Source organism: Nerophis ophidion, linkage group LG05 (genome assembly GCF_033978795.1).
Source record: "Nerophis ophidion isolate RoL-2023_Sa linkage group LG05, RoL_Noph_v1.0, whole genome shotgun sequence".
In the NCBI taxonomy this organism is placed as follows: Eukaryota; Metazoa; Chordata; class Actinopteri; order Syngnathiformes; family Syngnathidae; genus Nerophis; species Nerophis ophidion.
Window position 1 is genome coordinate 63,920,849 of NC_084615.1, and position 20,434 is coordinate 63,941,282.

A 20,434-nucleotide genomic window follows, 5' to 3' on the forward strand; every position below is an offset into this window, starting at 1 on the left:
AAGCGCTTTACATAGTGACACCCAATATATAAGTTACATTTAAACCAGTGTGGGTGGCACTGGGAGCAGGTGGGTAAAGTGTCTTGCCCAAGGACACAACGGCAGTAACTAGGATGGCACAACCGGGAATCGAACCTGCAAAACTCAAGTTGCTGACACGGCCACTCTACCAACCGAGCTATGCCGCCCCATTGTGTTGTGGTTATGGCGGTCATTTACGTTAAGGAAGTAGTTTGACATGTACTTCGGTATCAAGGAGGTGTAGCGGATTTTATAGACTAGGCTCAGTGCAAGTTGTTTTACTCTGTCCTCCACCCTGAGCCAGCCCACCATGTATATGATGCATTCAGTTTATCAAAGCACCGAGCAAACAATCGGAAAATTCCCATCATACCAATTCCTAGATATGGTCGTAATTATTTTAAGTGCACTACGCATAATAAACACAACATTATTAATATTGCTACTACGGATAATTTGATCAAAAATTTCCTAAAACAGCCCACTACCTATAATATAGGTTTTTTAAACATAAGATCCCTGATAAAAAAAACTGTTTCTGCTGTTACCTTAGATATTGTCTGTTCGGATGTTATGATTGTGGCTCAGAGATTTGTATGTAGATTATATTTATTTTCCATAACAAACAGGATAACTTAAATACCCTGGCAGTGGCAATAAGGTTAAATGTTTGTGTTTACATTTTTTGAGTTGATTTTCATAAAATGTGCTATTTAACTGCTACTGTTTAACAAGGACTGATTTAAATTGTGTTTGCACAACAAATGTTTTGGAGCTTTTGTTCATGTGGGAGAATATCCCAATAAAGGTGCACTACACACTACTTTTGAATTCATTATTGGGCTTTGCGTATACAATGCAGTTCATTGCGATTAATCGGAGAAATAGTGCGCTTAACTTCAATTAAAATTTTTAATCGTTGCCCAGCCCTAATTAAAACATGTATTCTTTTGACCACTTGGTTGCACAAAGCGCATTACTACACAGTACTTTGACCCCGCTAAACAGTCAGACCCACTGAGCCACATTGTGAACGGCCAGCCAAGGCACTTCTGGTTATGTCTTTCAGAAGAGAGGCTGATTCCTGCTGACACGAAGACACACACACACAGAACTAGGCATATCTATTCCCCCTCTGCCTCCAGATCTATTTAATACAGTCACGACCACAGTGACTACAAAGGAGAGTTTCACTGTGGCAGCAGGGGGAGAGGCAGAATTAGAGGATCTAAAGAGGCAAAAGACAAGGCGAGAGACCCAGCTACTGTATGCATCTTGCTAGAACTGGGTCATGCATACACCATTATCATTCTGATGTACTGTGTGGGAATGTGGATGTGAACTTGAAGCAGATTGCACATGCTACAATTAGGCTTTGCTATGATGCAATGTAACGTTGCGGGCTTCCCTCTCCTGGGGACAGAGGGCGGAAAAGAAGAGAGGAGAAATAATAACCCGTGTTGATTATGAGTGTGTAAAGAAAAAAAAAAAAGGAAAAAATAATTTGAGCGTGCATATGTGCCTGCGCGTGTCAATCAATACAGTACAAGGCCGACGCCATTAGAGCAGCCCCCCACTACCTTCACGTCGATACGGTTGCCATAGCAATCCTAAGGGGTGAATTCTCTTCTATGCTGAAAATCCAACTAAACAATCATTTATGAAATCAAAATAAGAAGAGGGCAGTGGTTAGTGATTGTGCCTCACAGCAAAAAGCTCCTGGGTTCAATTCCCGCTCTTTCTGTGTGGTGTTTGCATGTTCTCCCAGTGACTGCGCGGAAGCCTCCCCGGGTACCGGCCTGCTCCATTTCCACAGACAAGCACCTGGGGATAGGCTGATTGGCAACACTAAATTGGTCCTAGTGTGTGAATGTGAGTGTGAATGTCTGTGGCGGCTTAACCAGGGTGTAAGCTGCCTACCACACGAGTGCAGATGGGGTAGGCTCCAGCCCCCCGCGACTCCGAAATCGACGAGGGGTCGAAATTGTATGGATGGATGGATGGATGGAAAATGGGAAAGCATTTTTGATAGTCATCTACCAAATTCCAGGAAGTCGTAAGCATTACACAAAGCATGGCCACACGTTTGAGTATTTTAAAAATAGACGTTTAAGCAAATGTCACCTTCTGCCAAAAAAAGACAGCCAACAGAAGCGAGAGGTGTATAGTCTTTGAAATACAGAGTGTATTTTTATCAGGGCTACTCAAGTTAACGTGGTAACATGCCCTTATGTGGGCCGACCGAAGATGTCGTAGTGGTTTGTGCAGCCCTTTGAGACACTAGTGATTTAGGGCTATATAAGTAAACATTGATTGATTGATTGATATTAATCACAAAAAAGATTGCATTAATCATGTATAAACGCAGATTAATTATGCAATTATTTCGCTGCTGTGTTGGATCCGCTTTGGACTGGACTCTTGCGACTGTGTTGGATCCATTATGGATTGAACTTTCACAGTATCATGTTAGACCCGCTCGACATCCATTGCTTTCCTCCTCTCCAAGGTTCTCATAGTCATCATTGTCACCGACGTCCCACTGGGTCATTATTGTCACCGATGTCCCACTGGGTGTGAGTTTTCCTTGCCCTTATGTGGGCCTACCGAGGATGTCGTAGTGGTTTGTGCAGCCCTTTGAGACACTAGTGATTTAGGGCTATATAAGTAAACATTGATTGATTGATTGATTGATTGATTGATCATGCATGTGCAAAGAATGAGGAGACTTCTTCCAACTGGTGTGCTCAGAGGCAAGCTTCGCTTCAAATTAACCCCCTGCCGACTCTAAACTATTGTGCATGTATTACAGCAGGGTTCCACACTTTTTTAGGAGGCGAGCTACGACCAGGTACCAAGTCCAGGTGATCAACCTACAGGTGTCACACATAATCCTCTTTCTACAAAACCCAAAACCAGTTAAATTGCCACGTTGTGTAAATCGTAAATAAAAACAGAATACACGGATTTGCAAATCCCATTCAAACCTATATTTAATTGAATAGACTGCAAAGATAGGATGTTAACGTTCAAACTGGAAAACTTTGTTGTTTTTTGCAAGTATTATCTCATTTGGAATTTGATGCCTGCAACATGTTTTAAAATAGCTGGCACAAGTGGAAAAACAACTGAGAAAGTTGAGGAATGCTCACCAAACACTTATTTGGAACATCCCACAGATGAACAGGCTAATTGAGAACAGGTGGGTGCCATGATTGGGTATACAAGCAGCTTCCTTTAAATGCTCAGTCATTTACAAACAAGGATGGGGAGAGGGTCACTACTTTGTGAACAAACGCGTGAGCAAATTGTCGAACAGTTTAAGTACATCTACGGTCAGTAATATTATCAAAAGGTTCAGAGAATCTGGAAAAATCACTACACGTAAGCGACGATATTACAGACCTTCGATCCCTCAGGCGGTACTGCATCAAAAAGCGACATCAGTGTGTAAGGGATATCACCACATGGGCTCAGGAACACTTCAGAAATCCACAGTCAGTAACTACAGTTGGTCGCTACATCTGTAAGTGCAAGTTAAAACTCTATTATGCAAAGCGAAAGCCATTTATCAACAACACCAAGGAACGCCGTCGACTTCGCTGGGCCTGAGCTCATCTAAGATGGACTGGTGCAAAGTGTAAAAGTGTTCTGTGGTTTTACGAGTCCACATTTCAAATTGTTTTTGGAAACTGTGGATCACTTGTCCTCCGGAACAAATAGGAAAAGAACCATCCGGATTGTTATAGGCGCAAAGTTCAAAAGCCAGCATCTGTGATGGTATGGGGGTGTATTAGTGCCCAAGGCATGGTGGGTAACTTACACATCTGTGAAGGCACCATTAATGCTGAATGGTCCATACAGGTTTTGAGCAACATATGTTGTCATCCAAGCAACTTTATTTCAGCAAAACAATGCCAAGCCACGTGTTACAACAATGTGGCTTCATAGTAAAAGAGTGTAGGTACTTTACTGGCCCGCCTACAGTCCATACCTGTCTCCCATCGAAAATGTGTGGCGCATTATGAAGCGTAAAATACGACAACAAGACCCCGGACTGTTGAACGACTGGACAATGCCCCTCACCTTCAATGGTGTGATGAAGGGTGATGGGTCAAATGCAGAGGATAATTACACCACACCTAGTTTATGTGTATGACTATCATTGGTATTTTAACTTTAACTTGTATTACAAGAAATTGTGATGCTTTTCGTCACTAATACAGTGACGATTTCTTAATTTGAGAATACACTTGTCAGAGTTTGTTGGTGTCGAACCCCAAGATGCAGAGAAGGAGGCAGGCATGGTGTGAGAAAACATGGTATACAATTGGTATAACAAATGGTATAACAATTAGAACAAAACCAAACAAAGGGTTTAAACCAAAGACGCGCACGTGGGCGGATGACAAACAAAATGCCTAGCGTGGAAGCTAACAGGTATCTAGCAGGAAACAGAAAAACTGGAAACAGCTAATGGCTAACAAGAAAACACAAAACAAAAAAGCTAGGAGAAAACAAATTACAAATAGCTAACAGGAACAGCTTACCGCTACGACGACAAGGACAAATAGTAGCACGACAAGTAGTCTGTAATCCAGCACTGACTGGAGGAACAAAGGAGGTAAAATAGGAGCTGGCTGATTGACATCAGGTGTGGCCAGGTGCCAATAAGCTGCAGCTGAGGGGAGACAAAGCACTCAGGGAGACAAACAGGAAGCTGAACCAAAATAAGAGTGCTGACAGGAACTAAGGACAGGAAATACTAAACACACAGAGGAGAAACTAAAACACAAACAAATTGTCAGAGGCAAGCCTAACAACACTGAGGATACTGAAAGTTACCTCAATGCGAGGGGCAATACTTGCTCAAACGGGCATGAAAAATTGACATTTCCCATATTATAGTTGAGTCAATTTAGCGTTGAATCCTCAACAATGGCCTTTTCCTTCTCTTTTGGAGGATTACCAACGAGTCATTAAAGAGGATGCGGGTAAGTGAACCTTTTTTTCTTGTGTTATAAGTGATTATGTTTTGGAGGAAAATAAATCACACATGATTGTGTACAAATACTCGCAATTCCTTTTTGTGCGGAGCTCGTTGTTGACTTAGAGGTGAGGCGCACGGGTGAGGACATGTACTGTATGAGGCAATTAATGTCAATGTGATGGTGATGGATGAATAGAGGCTTTTGTCCCGGGACATAAGGTGACTGCTGCTGTGGGATGTTTAAACATTCGTATGTTGCAACATTTAAATGGGAAAACGATTGATTATCAGCCACAACCATGAAGGATATCCCCCCCCCCCCCCAACACACACACACACACACACACACACATGCACACACACACATTCAAACAGCTAATCCAGTTGTGTGCGCCTGAGAGATAAGGTGCACCATGCATATTTTTTCTCCACACACTCTCTCTATTTCTCCTTCATACACCTCATGTCCTCTCTTCCTCATTCTCTCTCTTGGGGGGATGCACCTAATTCCCATTAATTCTCTAATCCGGTGCAGGGCCACTGCACAAGCTGTCAGGACATGCAAAGCAGGTCCAAAATAATTTAACTATGTTATTACCTATATCGAAAACCAGCGGAAGGAAACACTGTGGACACATGCTATAATTGTGTTTGTAGATTTAATATTTGGTACCAAGCACTTCGATACTTTGTCGGTGGAACTCTGTGATTTTGAAGTAGTTCATGAATGCCGCTCAAAATGGATGTTAATTGAGGGACATAATTTTTTAAGTGCCATCCTATTTAGATAAATACTGCAAAAAAACCCTCACATAAAGCAAACACAAACCCCGTTTCGATACGTGTTAGGAAATTGTGTTAGATGTAAATATAAACGGAATACAATGATTTGCAAATCATTTTCAACCCATATTCAGTTGAATATGCTACAAAGACAACATATTTGATGTTCAAACTGATAAACATTTTTTTTTTTGCAAATAATCATTAACTTTAGAATTTGATGCCAGCAACACGTGACAAAGAAGTTTGCGAAAAGGTGGCATTAAATACTGATAAAGTTGAGGAATGCTAATCAAACACTTATTTGGAACATCCCACATGTGTGCAGGCTAATTGGGAACAGGTGGGTGCCATGAGTGGGTATAAAAGCAGCTTCCATGAAATGCTAAGTAATTCACAAACAAGGATGGGGCGAGGGTCACCAATTCGTAACCAAATTGTCGAACAGTTTTAGAACAACATTTCTCAACGAGCTATTGCAAGGAATTTAAGGATTGTCCCATCTACGGTCCATAAGATCATCAAAAGGTTGAGAAAATATGGAAAAATCACTGCACGTAAGTAATGATATTACGGACCTTCGATTCCTCAGGCGGTACTGCATCAAAAACCGACTTCAGTGTGTAAAAGATATCACCACTTGGGCTCAGGAACATTTCATAAAACCACTGTCAGTAACTACAGTTGGTCGCTACATCTGTAAGTGCAAGTTAAAACTCTACTATGCAAAGAGAAAGCCATTTATCAACAACACAAAGGTTCGCCGCCGGCTTCGCTGGGCCCGAGCTCATCTTAGAAGGACTGATGCAAAGTGGAAAAGTGTTCTGTGGTCTGACGAGTCCACATTTCAAATTATATTCGGAACTGTGGACCTGGTGTCCTCCGAAACAAAGAGGAAAATAACCAACCGGATTGTTATAGGCGCAAAGTTCAAAAGCCAGCATCTGTGATGGCATGGTGGTGTTTTAGTGCCCAAGGCATGGTGGGTAACTTACACATCTGTGAAGGCACCATTAATGCTGGTGGTTTTGGAGCAAACATATGTTGTCATCCAAGCAACTTTATTTCAGCAAAACAATGCTAAGCCACGTGTTACAACAATGTGGCTTCGTAGTAAAAGAGTGCGGTTACTTTCCTCGCCCGCCTGCAGTCCAGACCTGTCTCCCATCGAAAATGTGTGGCGCATTATGAAGCGTAAAATACGACAACAAGACCCCGGACTGTTGAACGACTGAAGCTCTACATAAAACAAGAATGGGAAAGAATTCCACTTTCAAAGCTTCAACAATTAGTTTCCTCAGTTCTTAAACATGTATTGAGTGTTGTTAAAAGAAAATCTGATGTAACACAGTGGTGAACATGCCCTTTCCCAATTACTTTGGCACGTGTTGCAGCCATGAAATTCTAAGTTAATTATTATTTGCAAAAAAAAAACAGTTTATGAGTTTGAACATCAAATATCTTGTCTTTGTAGTGCATTCAATTGAATATGGGTTGAAAAGGATTTGCAAATCATTGTATTCCATTTATTTTTACATCTAACACTATTTCCCAACTCATATGGAAACGGGGTTTGTATATTTAGGCATTTAAATACAATGCACCTGCAAGGTCGAATGCAGAGGTGGGTAGTAATATGCTACATTTACTTTCACCTTTTGGACAATTTATACTTGCCAGTTTTAATACAACACAGATTTTTCTTGTAGGCAAGTATTTTTGTGAAGAAAACCCCCCACAAATTTTACTCCATTATATTGAGTTTCATTCCAATCGCTATGGTTATTGTTATCATCATTACACTGATATATATTTGATTGATTACTGCTTGCAAGTACAGTACGCACCCTTAGCTTGTCACAGAGACTTCTTTCAGCGAGCACGGTCACATGACTCTGTTTCACCAATCCAAATTAAGCACTTGTGACGTTTGACTCAATTTCACCAATCAAAGGGAGCCTGGCAGTCACATGACTGCACTAGATGTCACTGCAAAAAGCGGCATGACGTCAGATGAGGCAGCACAACTCTTCAATATTTAATTACAAATCCAGAAAAAATAACATTTACCGAATTTTTCTGACTTTAAAGTGGACTTTAAATCTTTATATTTTTAATCAAAACTCTTTAATGCGCCTTATAACCCGGTGCGGAATAATGTACGGAATAATTCTGGTTTTGCTTACTGACCTCGGAGCTATTTTATTTGGTACATGGTGTAATAATAAGTGTGACCAAAAGATGGCAGTCACACACAAGAGATACGTGAAGACTGCAATATGACTCAAGCAAAAAACACCTACATTTCATAGGTTCCATTGAAAATACAGAAAATTACACATGGCGCGCAAAAATCTATCAAAATGTTTTAGTACGACTTTGGTAAGCTATGAAGCCGCACCGCTTGATGGATTGTACTGTGCTTCAACCTATGAGTATTAATATGGTGTGTGTGTATAAGGTAAGACTTATTATTTTGCATTTTGTTTCGCAAAATTATGCAAACACAATTTTTCTTACCTTCTGGTACCTGCTGATCCGTATTTGGGATCGGCATAAGTCCTGAAAAATTGCGCGTGCCGGCCTTTGTAGTCCGTGGGACCCCGTAGTCGATAAGCTTCTTCTTTTTCTCTATCTTCTTGTTATGGGACATTCATCCTCCGCTGTTGCTATTTCTAATACAAAGTAGTGTAAAGTTCTTACTTAAATCGGCCATGACAGCGCTAAAACATACCGGTGTAGTGAGTTAAAATTATTCCCCCAAGGAACTTTAGCTATTAGAGAGTTCCGTTCGGATGGTTTTTCACGGGATACATTTCGGGCGGATGAGGAGATGCTGCTCCGTTATTGATTTAAGTAAAGTCTGAATGTCATTAAAACACTTAGCTTCATCTTTTGACACTATTTCCACTCCCATCCTTGCACGCTACACCGCTACAACAAAGATGACGGGGAGAAGATGCTGCCGAAGGTGAGCTACGTGAATAAGACCGCCCACAAAACGACGCATTGTGAAGCGACTGTCAGAAAGCGGCTTGAAGATGATCTGTAAAACATAATCAATGCAATATTTTGACTAAAGAACCACCATTACATGGTATGTGGACCACAAGGAAGTGTTTTCCATTTAATAAAAAAAAAAAATAATGTGACTTTTTAAATGAGTCCTATAATCCGGTGCACCATATAAATGAAAAAAAGATCGAAAAGAGACCATTCATCGGCAGTGTGCCTTATAATTCGGTGCGCCCTATGGTGCGCAAAATACGGTATATTAGAGATCAACCAATTATCGATTTGCTCGTTTACGGCCGCCAATATTTGGCATTTGGATGTATATCGGCATCAGCGTTTTTTTAATATCCGTATTGTTTTTTTTGGTTTACAACAAAACGACATCAGCAGACACACTAAAGCGTAAAAATAAATAGTTAAGTAGATAGTTATAAACACTGGTTAAGCACCAGCCTATTTGCCCTGCATGTGAAGAGATGCCTTTTTGTCACTGCAGCGCTTACTCACCCCTACACCCCTCTTTCCCACTTTCTCTCCCTCCTGCAATGTTATAGATTGATATATTCTGTTTAGTTTGCAAAACTTCCATTTTATGTTGGAAAATCCATTGTTTGTCCTTCTCTCCCGGCGTTGTACCGGTTCCATTTTATCCGCTTCGCTACGGCAACGAAGAAGCCTCCGTCCACAACACCCACAGGTCACCCGGTGGACTCAGTTGAAGTCACATTACAGACATCAACTGTAAGTTTTTAAATATTTGCTTGAAACAGTAGATGTTCCTACACAGTTATTTGCACTTAAAAATACTTGTTTGTAGTAAAAAATATGACCAAAACATTTAACATTTCTGTTTTTGTTGAATTACAGTAAGTCTGTTTATCCTAAACATTCCTGACACTTCATTTTACAGACTTTTTTGGGACATTATCAAGAATAATATCGTACTTTGAGATTTGATACCGTTACAAAGAAGAGGGGGCAACATTTTAATACTTTCTTTTACATCCAGCAAGAAATAATGTCAGCCAGTTTGAAAAATGTCTAATCTACAGCCGTGGTTAAAAGTTTACATACACTTGTAAAGAACATAATGTGATGGCTGTCTTGAGTTTCCATTAATTTCTACAACTCTTATTTTTTTGTGATAGAGTGATTGGAGCACATACTTGTTGGTCACAAAAAACATTCATGAATTTGGTTATTTTATGAATGTATTATGGGTCTACTGAAAATGTGACCAAATCTGCTGGGTCAAAAGTATACATACAGCAATGTTAATATTTGGTTACATGTCCCTTGGCAAGTTTCACGGCAATAAGGTGCTTTTGGTAGCCATCCACAGGCTTCTGGTTGAATTTTTTGGACTACTCGTCTTGACAAAATTGGTGCAGTCCGGCTAAATGTGTTGGTTTTCTGACATGGGCTTGTTTTTTCAGCATTGTCCACACGTTTAAGTCAAGACTTTGGGAAAGCCATTCTAAAACCTTAATTCTAGCCTGATTTAGCCATTCATTTACCACTTTTGATGTGAATTTGGGGTCATTGTCCTGTTGGAACACCCAACTGCGCCCAAGACCCACCCTCTGGGCTGATGATTTTAGTTTGTCCCGAAGAATTTGGAGGTGATCCTCCTTTTTCATTGTCCCAATTACTCTCTGTAAAGCACCAGTTCCATTGGCAGCAAAACAGTCCCAGAGCATAATACTATTACCACCATGCTTGACGGTAGGATTGGTATTCCTGGGAATAAAGGCCTCACATTTTCTCCTCCAAACATATTGCTGGGTATTGTGGCCAGACAGCTCAATTTTTGTTTCATATGACCACTTTCTTCCAGAAGGTATTATCTGTGTCCATGTGATTGCTAGAAGCTTCCCAGAAGCTTGTGGATGGCTACAAAAAGCACCTTATTAAACTTGCCAAGGGACATGTAACCAAATATTAACTTGTATACTTTTGACCCAGCAGATTTGGTCACATTTTGAGTAGACCCATAATAAAATCATAATAGAACCAAACATTATGAATGTTTTTTTTTGACAAACAAGTATGTGCTCAAATCACTCTATCACAAAAAAATAAGAGTTGTATGAATTATTGGAAACCCAAGACAGCCATTACATTATGTTCTTTACGAGTGTATGTAAACTTTTGACCACAACTATATATGCTATGTGAAGGAGCCTAGAATTATCATTATTTCAGGGTTTCATACAATAAATGAAATCCATAAACGTCCATAGAACAGTCTAAACTTGAGTGTAACGGCGAATTACTGTGATGTACAGAAATTCCATAATTTTACTTGTTTTCCCAGGAGATTTATTCATCTTGAAATCCAAACCTTGATAGCCAATCATTATAGAAGTCACACATAGTGAAAGTGTTTTGTGAAATGCCCTGATTTTGTTTATCGCTAAAGTATTAGTGCCGCATTAAACATTATGTTGCAAATGCTTCGACGTTTTGAAAAAAATAATGTTTACAAAAAACAACTTTAACCCAAGTGCAGCTGTTTATCAACGTATCCTAATCGTGTTCATGTTTGTCTGGTACTGTTCCCCCCGCATTCAAAACAGTGGTTATTCATCCTCTGCTCAAAAGACCTAACCTCGATTCTGACCTTCTGGTAAACTACCGCCCAGTGCCCCTCCTTCCATTTATCTCGAAAAGCCTTCAAAACAAATTGTGGCATAGCAGCTAAATGAATACTCAGCGTCAAACAATGTCTGTGAAACTTTTCAATCTGGTTTCAGGGCAAATCACTCTACTGAGGCAGTCCTCGCAAAAGTGACTAATGATCTATCGCTACCTATGGATGCTGATGCGTCATCCATGTTCTCAGTGCTGCTTTCGATACTGTCGATCATAACATTCTGTTAGCATGTATCAAAACACGTATAGGTATGTCAGATTTAGCCTTTTCCTGTTTTGTTTTTAATTGAAATATTTATTTCAAACCTGCACAGTACTACCACAGTAGTTTTCGGACTATAAGTCGCAGTCTTCTCCACAGTCCAGCGGGGGATGAGACCCGGCCAAACAAAAGAAACGAAACTTTTTTTTTTTTTTTTTTTTTTTTAATAGTTTGGCCAAGTCTACTACAAAAAAAAAAACGTGACTTTAGTCCGAAAAATACGGTAAAAAAAAAGGTTGTTTTTTTACATTTGGTAGAGATATTTATGCAAGGCTTGAAAAGAGGTTGGACGAAGCAGATGCTTATAATAGCCCAACTCCTCTCACTCATTCCACATTTAACATAAACAATTAGGGGTGTGGGGAAAAAATCGATTCGAATACGAATCGAATCGAATACGTAGTGCGATTCAGAATCGATTGTCATTTTTAAAAAATCTATTTTTTTTTTTTTATCAATCCAACAATTCAGTACACAGCAATACCATAACAATGCAATCCAAATCTAAAACCAAACCTGACCCAGCAACACTCAAAACTGCAATAAACAGAGCAATTGAGGAGACAAAAAACACGACACAGAACAAACCAAAAGTAGTGAAACAAAAATGAATATTTTCAACAACAGTATCAATATTAGTTATAATTTCAGCATAGCAGTGATTAAAAATCCGTCATTGACATTATCATTCGACATTTATAAAAATTGTAAATAAGAACAATAGTGTCACAGTGGCTTACACTTGCATTGCATCTCATAAGCTTGACAACACACTGTGTCCAATGTTTTCACAAAGATAAAATAAGTCATATTTTTGGTTCGTTTAATAGTTAAAACTAATTTACATTATTGCAATCAGTTGATAAAACATTGTCCTTTGCAATTATAAAAGCTTTTTTAAATAAATCTACTACTCTGCTAGCATGTCAGCAGACTGGGGTAGATCCTGCTGAAATCCTATGTATTGAATGAATACAGAATCGTTTTGAATCGGAAAAATATCGTTTTTGAATTGAGAATCGAATCATAAAAATTTATATTTTATCGAATCGTGACCCCAAGAATCGATATTTGAATCGAATCGCGGGACACCCAAAGATTCACAGCCCTATAAACAATATTCCGTATTTTTCGGAGTATAAGTCGCCCCGGAGTATAAGTTGCAGCTGCCGAAAATGCATAACAAACAAGGAAAAAAACATGTATAAGTCACACTGGAGTATAAGTCACATTTTTTGGGGAAATGTATTTGACAAAACCCAACACGAAGAATAGACATTTGAAAGGCAATTTAGAAATAAATAAAGAATAGTGAACAACAGGCTGAATAAGTGTACGTTATATGACGCATAAATAACCAACTGAGAAGGTGTCTGGTATGTTAACGTAACATATTATGGTAAGAGTCATTCAAATAACTATAACATATAGAACATGCTATACGTTTACCAAACAATCTGTCACTCCTAATTGCTAAATCCCATGAAATCTTATACGTCTAGTCTCTTACGTGAATGAGCTAAATAATATTATTTGATATTTTACGGTAATGTGTTGGTAATATCACACATAAGTCGTTCCTGAGTATAAGTCACACCCCCGGCCAAACTATGGAAAAAAACTGTGACTTATAGTCCGAAAAATACGGTAATACAAGAACAATACTCTATAAACAAAAACAAGAAAAACTCCTCTACACTAACAATACTATGAGACAAGACAAGTTTAAATCCTGTCTTACTGACACTATCTCACTCCCACAACAACATAACCTTGGAGTATGTTAAGGTAAAATGCGGAGTTCCACCAGGTTTGGTTCTTGGTCCTGCACTCTTCAGCATCTACATGCTACCGCTCAGTGACACCATACGCACATACGGTACTAGCTATCACAGTTATGCTGATGACGGACAACTTTCCATGCCCCTGAAGCTGACCAACACGCCAGATTATTGTCACTTGGAGGCGTGTTTGTTTGTTATGATGCTACTGCAGAAAGATACAGGTGATGCACAAAAGACTAACATGATGATGAGGAAAGAGTGACTGACCAGTGCACAGAGAAGGTCAACAGCTTCCAGAATGAGCTCCTGATGTCCTATCCTGGTGACCCCCAACTCCTCCAGCTCCTGATGGGTGATGTGGAGAAGCTGCTCTCCACCCATCAGCTCCCGCTCAAAACTCTTCACATACTGCTGAAGACAGTCATCCAGACCTGAGGGAACGTAAGAGAACATTCTGGTCAGGCTGCATCCATATTTCATTGCGGCCACAGCCATTGTTGTTATATTGCTCTAAAATGTCTAAAATGTTCACATTCATCAAGGTCATTGTATTCCCCAGGATGTTAAGTCAATCGCATCTGGACGGTTCAGTTTCTCTTCGACTATGTTTACATTGCAGGCCAAAGTGGCCCAAATCAAATTTTTTCCTAAACCTGATTGTTTCCAGCCGACTCTTTACACTGTAAGTAAAATGGGATCTTAATCAGATTCCAGTATAAACGCGCACTTACCCAAATGTGGCCGCGATATCACTTGCACGAGCAGTTTGATCATAAAATGAAAACAAAGGACGTTGATCAAAAGTTGATCAGTCTTGTAGGTGAAGAGTGGATTTATCACTAGCCACGTGTAGATGGGCAAAATTGATTCAATCTGATCATATTTCAGATTAGAATGTTACGGTGCACATGGACTTTGGAAAAAAAATCTGATTTTTACATGCATTTTCATGCTTTACACCTTAAATTTGAATAATTAATTTTGACATGCGCAGCACCTACTGTAAACGGATGTATAAGAAGAAGAAGCAGTGAATTCCGCTGTAAATAGACATGACTGTGTATATCTACTTGTCCAATGTTGTAACGTTATTTGTTTATTTATTTTTCCTTTTGTTCGCTACTTTTGTTTGACCTCTCTTTTTGAAACGGAGCTGTTGTGTACCCTCCATGTTGACATGTGTACTGATTGCCGCGTGTCTTCATGTTATGATGTTCTGTGTTCCTGCTTGAAACTAGCAGTTTGCTGTAATGAGACAGCAACAATACAATCGCTTCATTCTGAGGATATCCGGTTTAGTCAAACAAACGAAAGCTGATGTCAAAGACATGTGCAGTGAGAATAATTTCGACCCAAACGTTGGAAAAAAATGTTTACATGCTCTCCAATTTGAATGAGTGTCGGCATAAACCACCCGTTTCGATTGGAAGGAAATTTTCATCCAAATGTGTTTGATCAGGCCAGAACACAGTTTACATGTTTTTATTCCGGATAGGCTTGTATTACAATTAATTGTGTCCATGTGCACTGGCGTTACAAATAAGTGATTATTTTATTATATATTTCATTTGATATCTAAATCGGCGTTTTGAAACTTAAGGTATAATTTTTTTGACGTGGCAGCAGCGTAAATCAATTTTTTTTCGACAAAGTGGATCATTTTGACAAAACAGTGGAATCCATAAATGAGGAAGCTGTTACTAAACAAGAAAAGATGGACGCCACAGATCAGCGTGTTGTTGAGTCCGTGCGGTGGCTGGGTAGAGGACATGTTGGAAAGCAACTGCAGGAGGAGGAAGAAGAGAATTGCAAAAAAGGAAAGTGATCGTGCTGCGCACAAGAATTACGTAGTTTACCCAAAGATGACGTAAAAGTCACAAACAGTTCCCATTGCCTTTCGGCCTCCAGTTACATTTGAAAAGATCAGATTCCAATTGGATTTGGACTACCTGCTGAAGAGGCCCAAATCTGATAGGAAAAGATCAGATTTGAAGCACTTTGGAGCTTTTAGACATGTTCGATCGGCGTGACTTAGGGGCAAAAAAACCTGATTTAGTGTCCAGACATGTATAGAATAGAATAGAATGCCTTTTATTGTCACTATACACAGGTACAATGAGATTAAAAGCAACTCCAGTATCAGTGTGCAAAATATGGGAAGGAAAGAAAATAAAAATAGTGCAAAATGAGGTAAGGAGCAGTCCAGTCCTGAGAATGAATGCACTGTTTAAATATTAAATATCATACTATTTACATATGAAGTGAATTGAATTATATTTATATAGCGCTTTTCTCTAGTGACTCAAAGCGCTTTACATAGTGAAACCCAATATCTAAGTTACATTTAAACCAGTGTGGGTGGTACTCGGAGCAGGTGGGTAAAGTGTCTTGCCCAAGGACACAACGGCAGTGACTAGGATGGCGGAAGCGGGAATCGAACCTGCAACCCTCAAGTTGCTGGCATGGCCGCTCTACCAACCGAGCTATGCCGCCCCACATACCATATTTCCTTGAATTGCCGCCGGGGCGCTAATTAACTTAAAACCTCTTCTCACCCCTGCGCTTACCAAAGGCAAGCGGTAAAAGTAAGCATGCGCTAACTATTTTAAAAACTGTTCTCACTCCGGCACTTACCAAAGGTATGCAGTAAAAATTTGAGTGTGATGTAAGCTAGGACCTCAAACCCTACTGAATAGCTCTTAATCTTCTTCCCTTTATGCGATTTCAAATTACCGATATTGAAATCAGCCTCCTCCATTTTAAAATGATGACAGAGGGAATTGTCACTCGAGACGTCACGAGTTTGACCAGGCGGTAATACTAAGCATGCGCTAATATTTTTGGGAAGCGAGTTTGACCCGGCAGTAATTCAAGGCAGGCGCCTACTATACAATATGCCCTGCGGCAATTCAAGGAAATACGGTATACAGATGCATTCAAACTGTGGGTGGAAAGTAAAAAAATTGCACACAAAGAGGTGTTAAACTATAAAATCAGTGCCTATAAGGGTTCACCTACGAGAGTTATAGAAGACATTTCACCTCTCATCCGAGAAGACATAGGTTGGTAACATCTAGTTTTCTAAGGCTCCAAAAGTGAATTAGTGTAACAAACAGTGTTGCTGGCTGTTTTTAATTAATGGAAAACAACATAACCATATCTATCCATCCATCTTTGACACTGTTATTTTTCTGGTGTTTTCTTGTTTCTCTTGACTACACACTGAGCATTGAGCACCATGTTCATGTAATACCTACATTTTTGCACCCTGTGTTTGTACAGTGTAATATTATTCCAACCAATTAAAACTGTGTTTTAAATATATCTCAAGGGATGTGAGTAACATATTGGCTTTTGAAGGGTTTTTTTTTTTTTGCTGTAAACTGTTGCTGCCTGGCATGCCTTGTAGTGAGCTGTATACAGATGTGGCAGGTCTGGGACGCTATTGATGAATTAAGAGCCTTTTAAATAAACAAACTCAGCAAATTGCACACCATTCCATTCCACTGTTAGAAAACGCAACCACAACGCAGCAAGGCATGAGGAAAAACCCATCGGAGAAGGAGCTAAGCAGCATCGGCCGGAGAATGTTTTCTTCAAACACAGTCACGCACACAAAACAATTACAAATGGTGGTGTTATTCGGGGTTTGGCGCTTCTGTGGAGGCATGTTGATAGAGTCGAGTGGAGCCGTGAGGAAAACACTGATGCCCGAGGGAACCGAGGCTGACGGAGAGCAGACAGTGTGGTAGCACCTTAACACGGTCACCATACACGCACACACACACAAACACACACACACATTCTTGTATTTCTTCCTTCTTGAGACATCCAAAAAATGCTTACCTCTTAAGGACCACCCTTTCTAGAAATATAAAGATTTGTATTTACAAAATTATAAATATATACATACCATGCAAATATAAAAAAAGTTAAGATTTTAGTTTTGTGAATTTTTTGTTGGGTTTTTAATCTTTATTATTTACTTTAAGTTATTACAATTTGTCTCCGTGGAGGGGGGGGCGTGGCCTGCGGGCCTGCCGCAGAACGGAATGTGTCAGGACCGGCCTCGAAAACAGCGACAGATGCGTAGATGTCCCAGGTGGGCCTTGTTATCTAATCACCTGTTGCCTTATTAGCGGCGGCCGTGAGGAAACGAGTAGTGGGAGTTGGAGGTGCTGCTGAGAGACATGGACGCAGAAAAGACACTGTGCTGAAAAGCAAAAGACTTTGCACCCATCCATCCATTTTCTACCGCTTATTCCCTTTCGGGGTCGCGGGGGGCGCTGGCGCCTATCTCAGCTACAATCGGGCGGAAGGCGGGGTACACCCTGGACAAGTCGCCACCTCATCGCAGGGCCAACACAGATAGACATACAACATTCACACTCACATTCACACACTAGGGCCAATTTAGGGTTGCCAATCAACCTATCCCCAGGTGCATGTCTTTGGAGGTGGGAGGAAGCCGGAGTACCCGGAGGGAACCCACGCATTCACGGGGAGAACATGCAAACTCCACACAGAAAGATCCTCAGCCTGGAATTGAACCCAGGACTGCAGGACCTTCGTATTGTGAGGCAGACGCACTAACCCCTCTGCCACCGTGAAGCCAGGCTTTGCACCATTGAAGGAAAATAAAACTGTGTTATATCCTGAATTCCCGGCAGTCTGTGGTGGGAACTACCAGAGGGCAACCTCTACAGTCTCTATATACCTATTTATTTATTTTGTCTAAATACATTTTGGCCAAAGGGGGCGGATTTCAATTCCTCACACACACTTGTCATTACATATGTTGACCAGAGGGGGAGCACCTTTAAAACCGACACACAGTCTATTTGAAAAATCCCTTCTTTTTGGGACCACCCTAATTTTGATAGATATCACCACCTGTGGTGCAAATGAGACATTCTCTCTTAGATGCAATGGGAAAGGGAGAAGCGGTAGAAGGTAGATGGATGGATGAATGGTTCTGCGCATTGGGACCATGATTTCATTCTCATATGGAAGGTACTTTTCCTTGTTGATGTCTCAAGAAGGGTGGAAATACAAGAACACACACACACACACACACACACACACACACACTCTCTCTCTCTAATAGCAAATAATAAGTGAGAGCCATCTTGTTCTCGGTATGTCATAGGAGACAGGAGGAAAAATACAAGCCAAGTGTTGTTTTGAGGGACAAAGAAACTGACTCTTGTTACATACGGCGTGATAGAACAATTTGAAATCCAACACATCACTCGATACACTGTTGCTCAGCAAGTGGAAACCATTTCATTGGTTGTCGCTCATTTATTTTTGTTTAACACAAACAGAAAAATCAAGTACAGTATTGGCTCATGCACGATCATAAACACTACTAGTAAGCAATGTTTTGTGTATTAAGACTACAGTAGCCATGCCCCTGGCACATCATGTTGGCACAGCTAACATGGGGCGGCATGGCGTAGTGGGCAGAGCGGCCGTGCCAGAAACCTGAGTGTTGCAGGTTCGCTTCCCACTTATTGACATCAAGGTCGATGCCGTTGTGTCCTTGGGCAGGACACTTCACCCTTTGCCCCCGGTGCCGCTCACACTGGTGAATGATTGGTGGTGGTCGGAGGGGCCGTAGGTGCAAACTGGCAGCCACGCTTCCGTCAGTCTACCCCAGGGCAGCTGTGGCTACATATGTAGCTTACCACCACCAGGTGTGAATGAATGATGGGTTCCCACTTCTCTGTGAGCGCTTTGAGTATATAACAATAGAAAAGCGCGATATAAATCTAATCCATTATTATTATTATTATTATTATAACTCTCAATAAATATTTTCTAAAAATGCAGGATTAAAATGGCACAGTCCTTATTTAGGGTTTTTTGCTAAATAAAAGGTATCAACTCAGTTGGCACACCATTTCAATTGCTCAGTTTTTGTTGGCAATACAGCGGTACCTCAACTTAAGAGTGTTTTTCAGCTGTCTCTCTGATGATTGTTACGCTTTAATTTTCAAGCGAAAAATTGAGTTCAAAGCATCCCCACCATTATTTGGCGTAGCAAATGCCACAGTGAATGAACCCTGTAAGATCCGACCAAAACATCTGGTCTTACTCACTAGCATTAGCTTACAGCTAATGATCGGTCCCAGCATGGTGAGAGAGCAAAGTGAGTGTGAAAGACAGTGCTGAGAAGAAGAAGCGGATCATATTCCCTGAATTAAAAAAATAAATCATCAAAGACATGACTGAGCGTGTCATCATCTTGGCAGAGCAATTTGAGGCAATCACATGCTAGTCTGCACCATACTGAAAAGGAAGGAGTCCAACACCAGCCAAGAATGCTAAAATAACCAATAGTAATAAAAACTATGAACATTTATCCATTAAAATATGAAAAAGCTGCTGATCGTGCAAGAGACCGAGAAGCAGCTGAAAGGAGATATTGTTGAAGTCCACACTCCAAGGGAGTTACTTGACATTATAATTACAAAATTCCCTCAAAAACTACTGCAGTTGTTTCTACTACATTCTATTATGTCATGAGCATTCATAACAGTGTTTAACATGTGTTGTTGTTTCTCTTTGTGCTGCCAACCCTTCTTATTTGTGTTTCAGCTTCAGTTTGCTACACCACTCCTCTGGTTTGAGCACTGGCTCCCTCACCTGACTCTAATTGGTTATCAGGGAATACCTGTCCCTGGTTGCTAATTAGGAAGCCTCCTAAACCAGCCTCGTCAGTAAGACACATGTGACCTACAGCTTCTGAAAACAAAAGACAAACCAACACACATTGCTCCTCCAACCCCAAATTTTGTCTCCTACATACTTGTTAAATTTACCTTCACTTTACCTTCCGCCTCTGCATCGTGGGGTCATGTTGCAAGAAACCTTGCCAGACTGTAACTGTATTTGTTTTTGTACACATTTGTTTTATCT

General features: G+C 40.4%; 1 protein-coding gene across 7 annotated transcripts in view; it reads right to left on the reverse strand.

Annotated features, from left to right (window-relative positions):
- The window catches only part of si:ch211-26b3.4 (connector enhancer of kinase suppressor of ras 2), a 165,074-nt gene that overhangs the window by 108,495 nt on the left and 36,145 nt on the right, over positions 1-20,434 (reverse strand). For all 7 annotated transcript variants that reach the window (XM_061901756.1, XM_061901752.1, XM_061901755.1 and 4 more), the window contains exon 2: positions 13,778-13,941. In XM_061901756.1, coding sequence (XP_061757740.1) covers positions 13,778-13,941 — 164 coding nt within the window. The remainder of the gene's footprint in view (positions 1-13,777; positions 13,942-20,434) is intronic.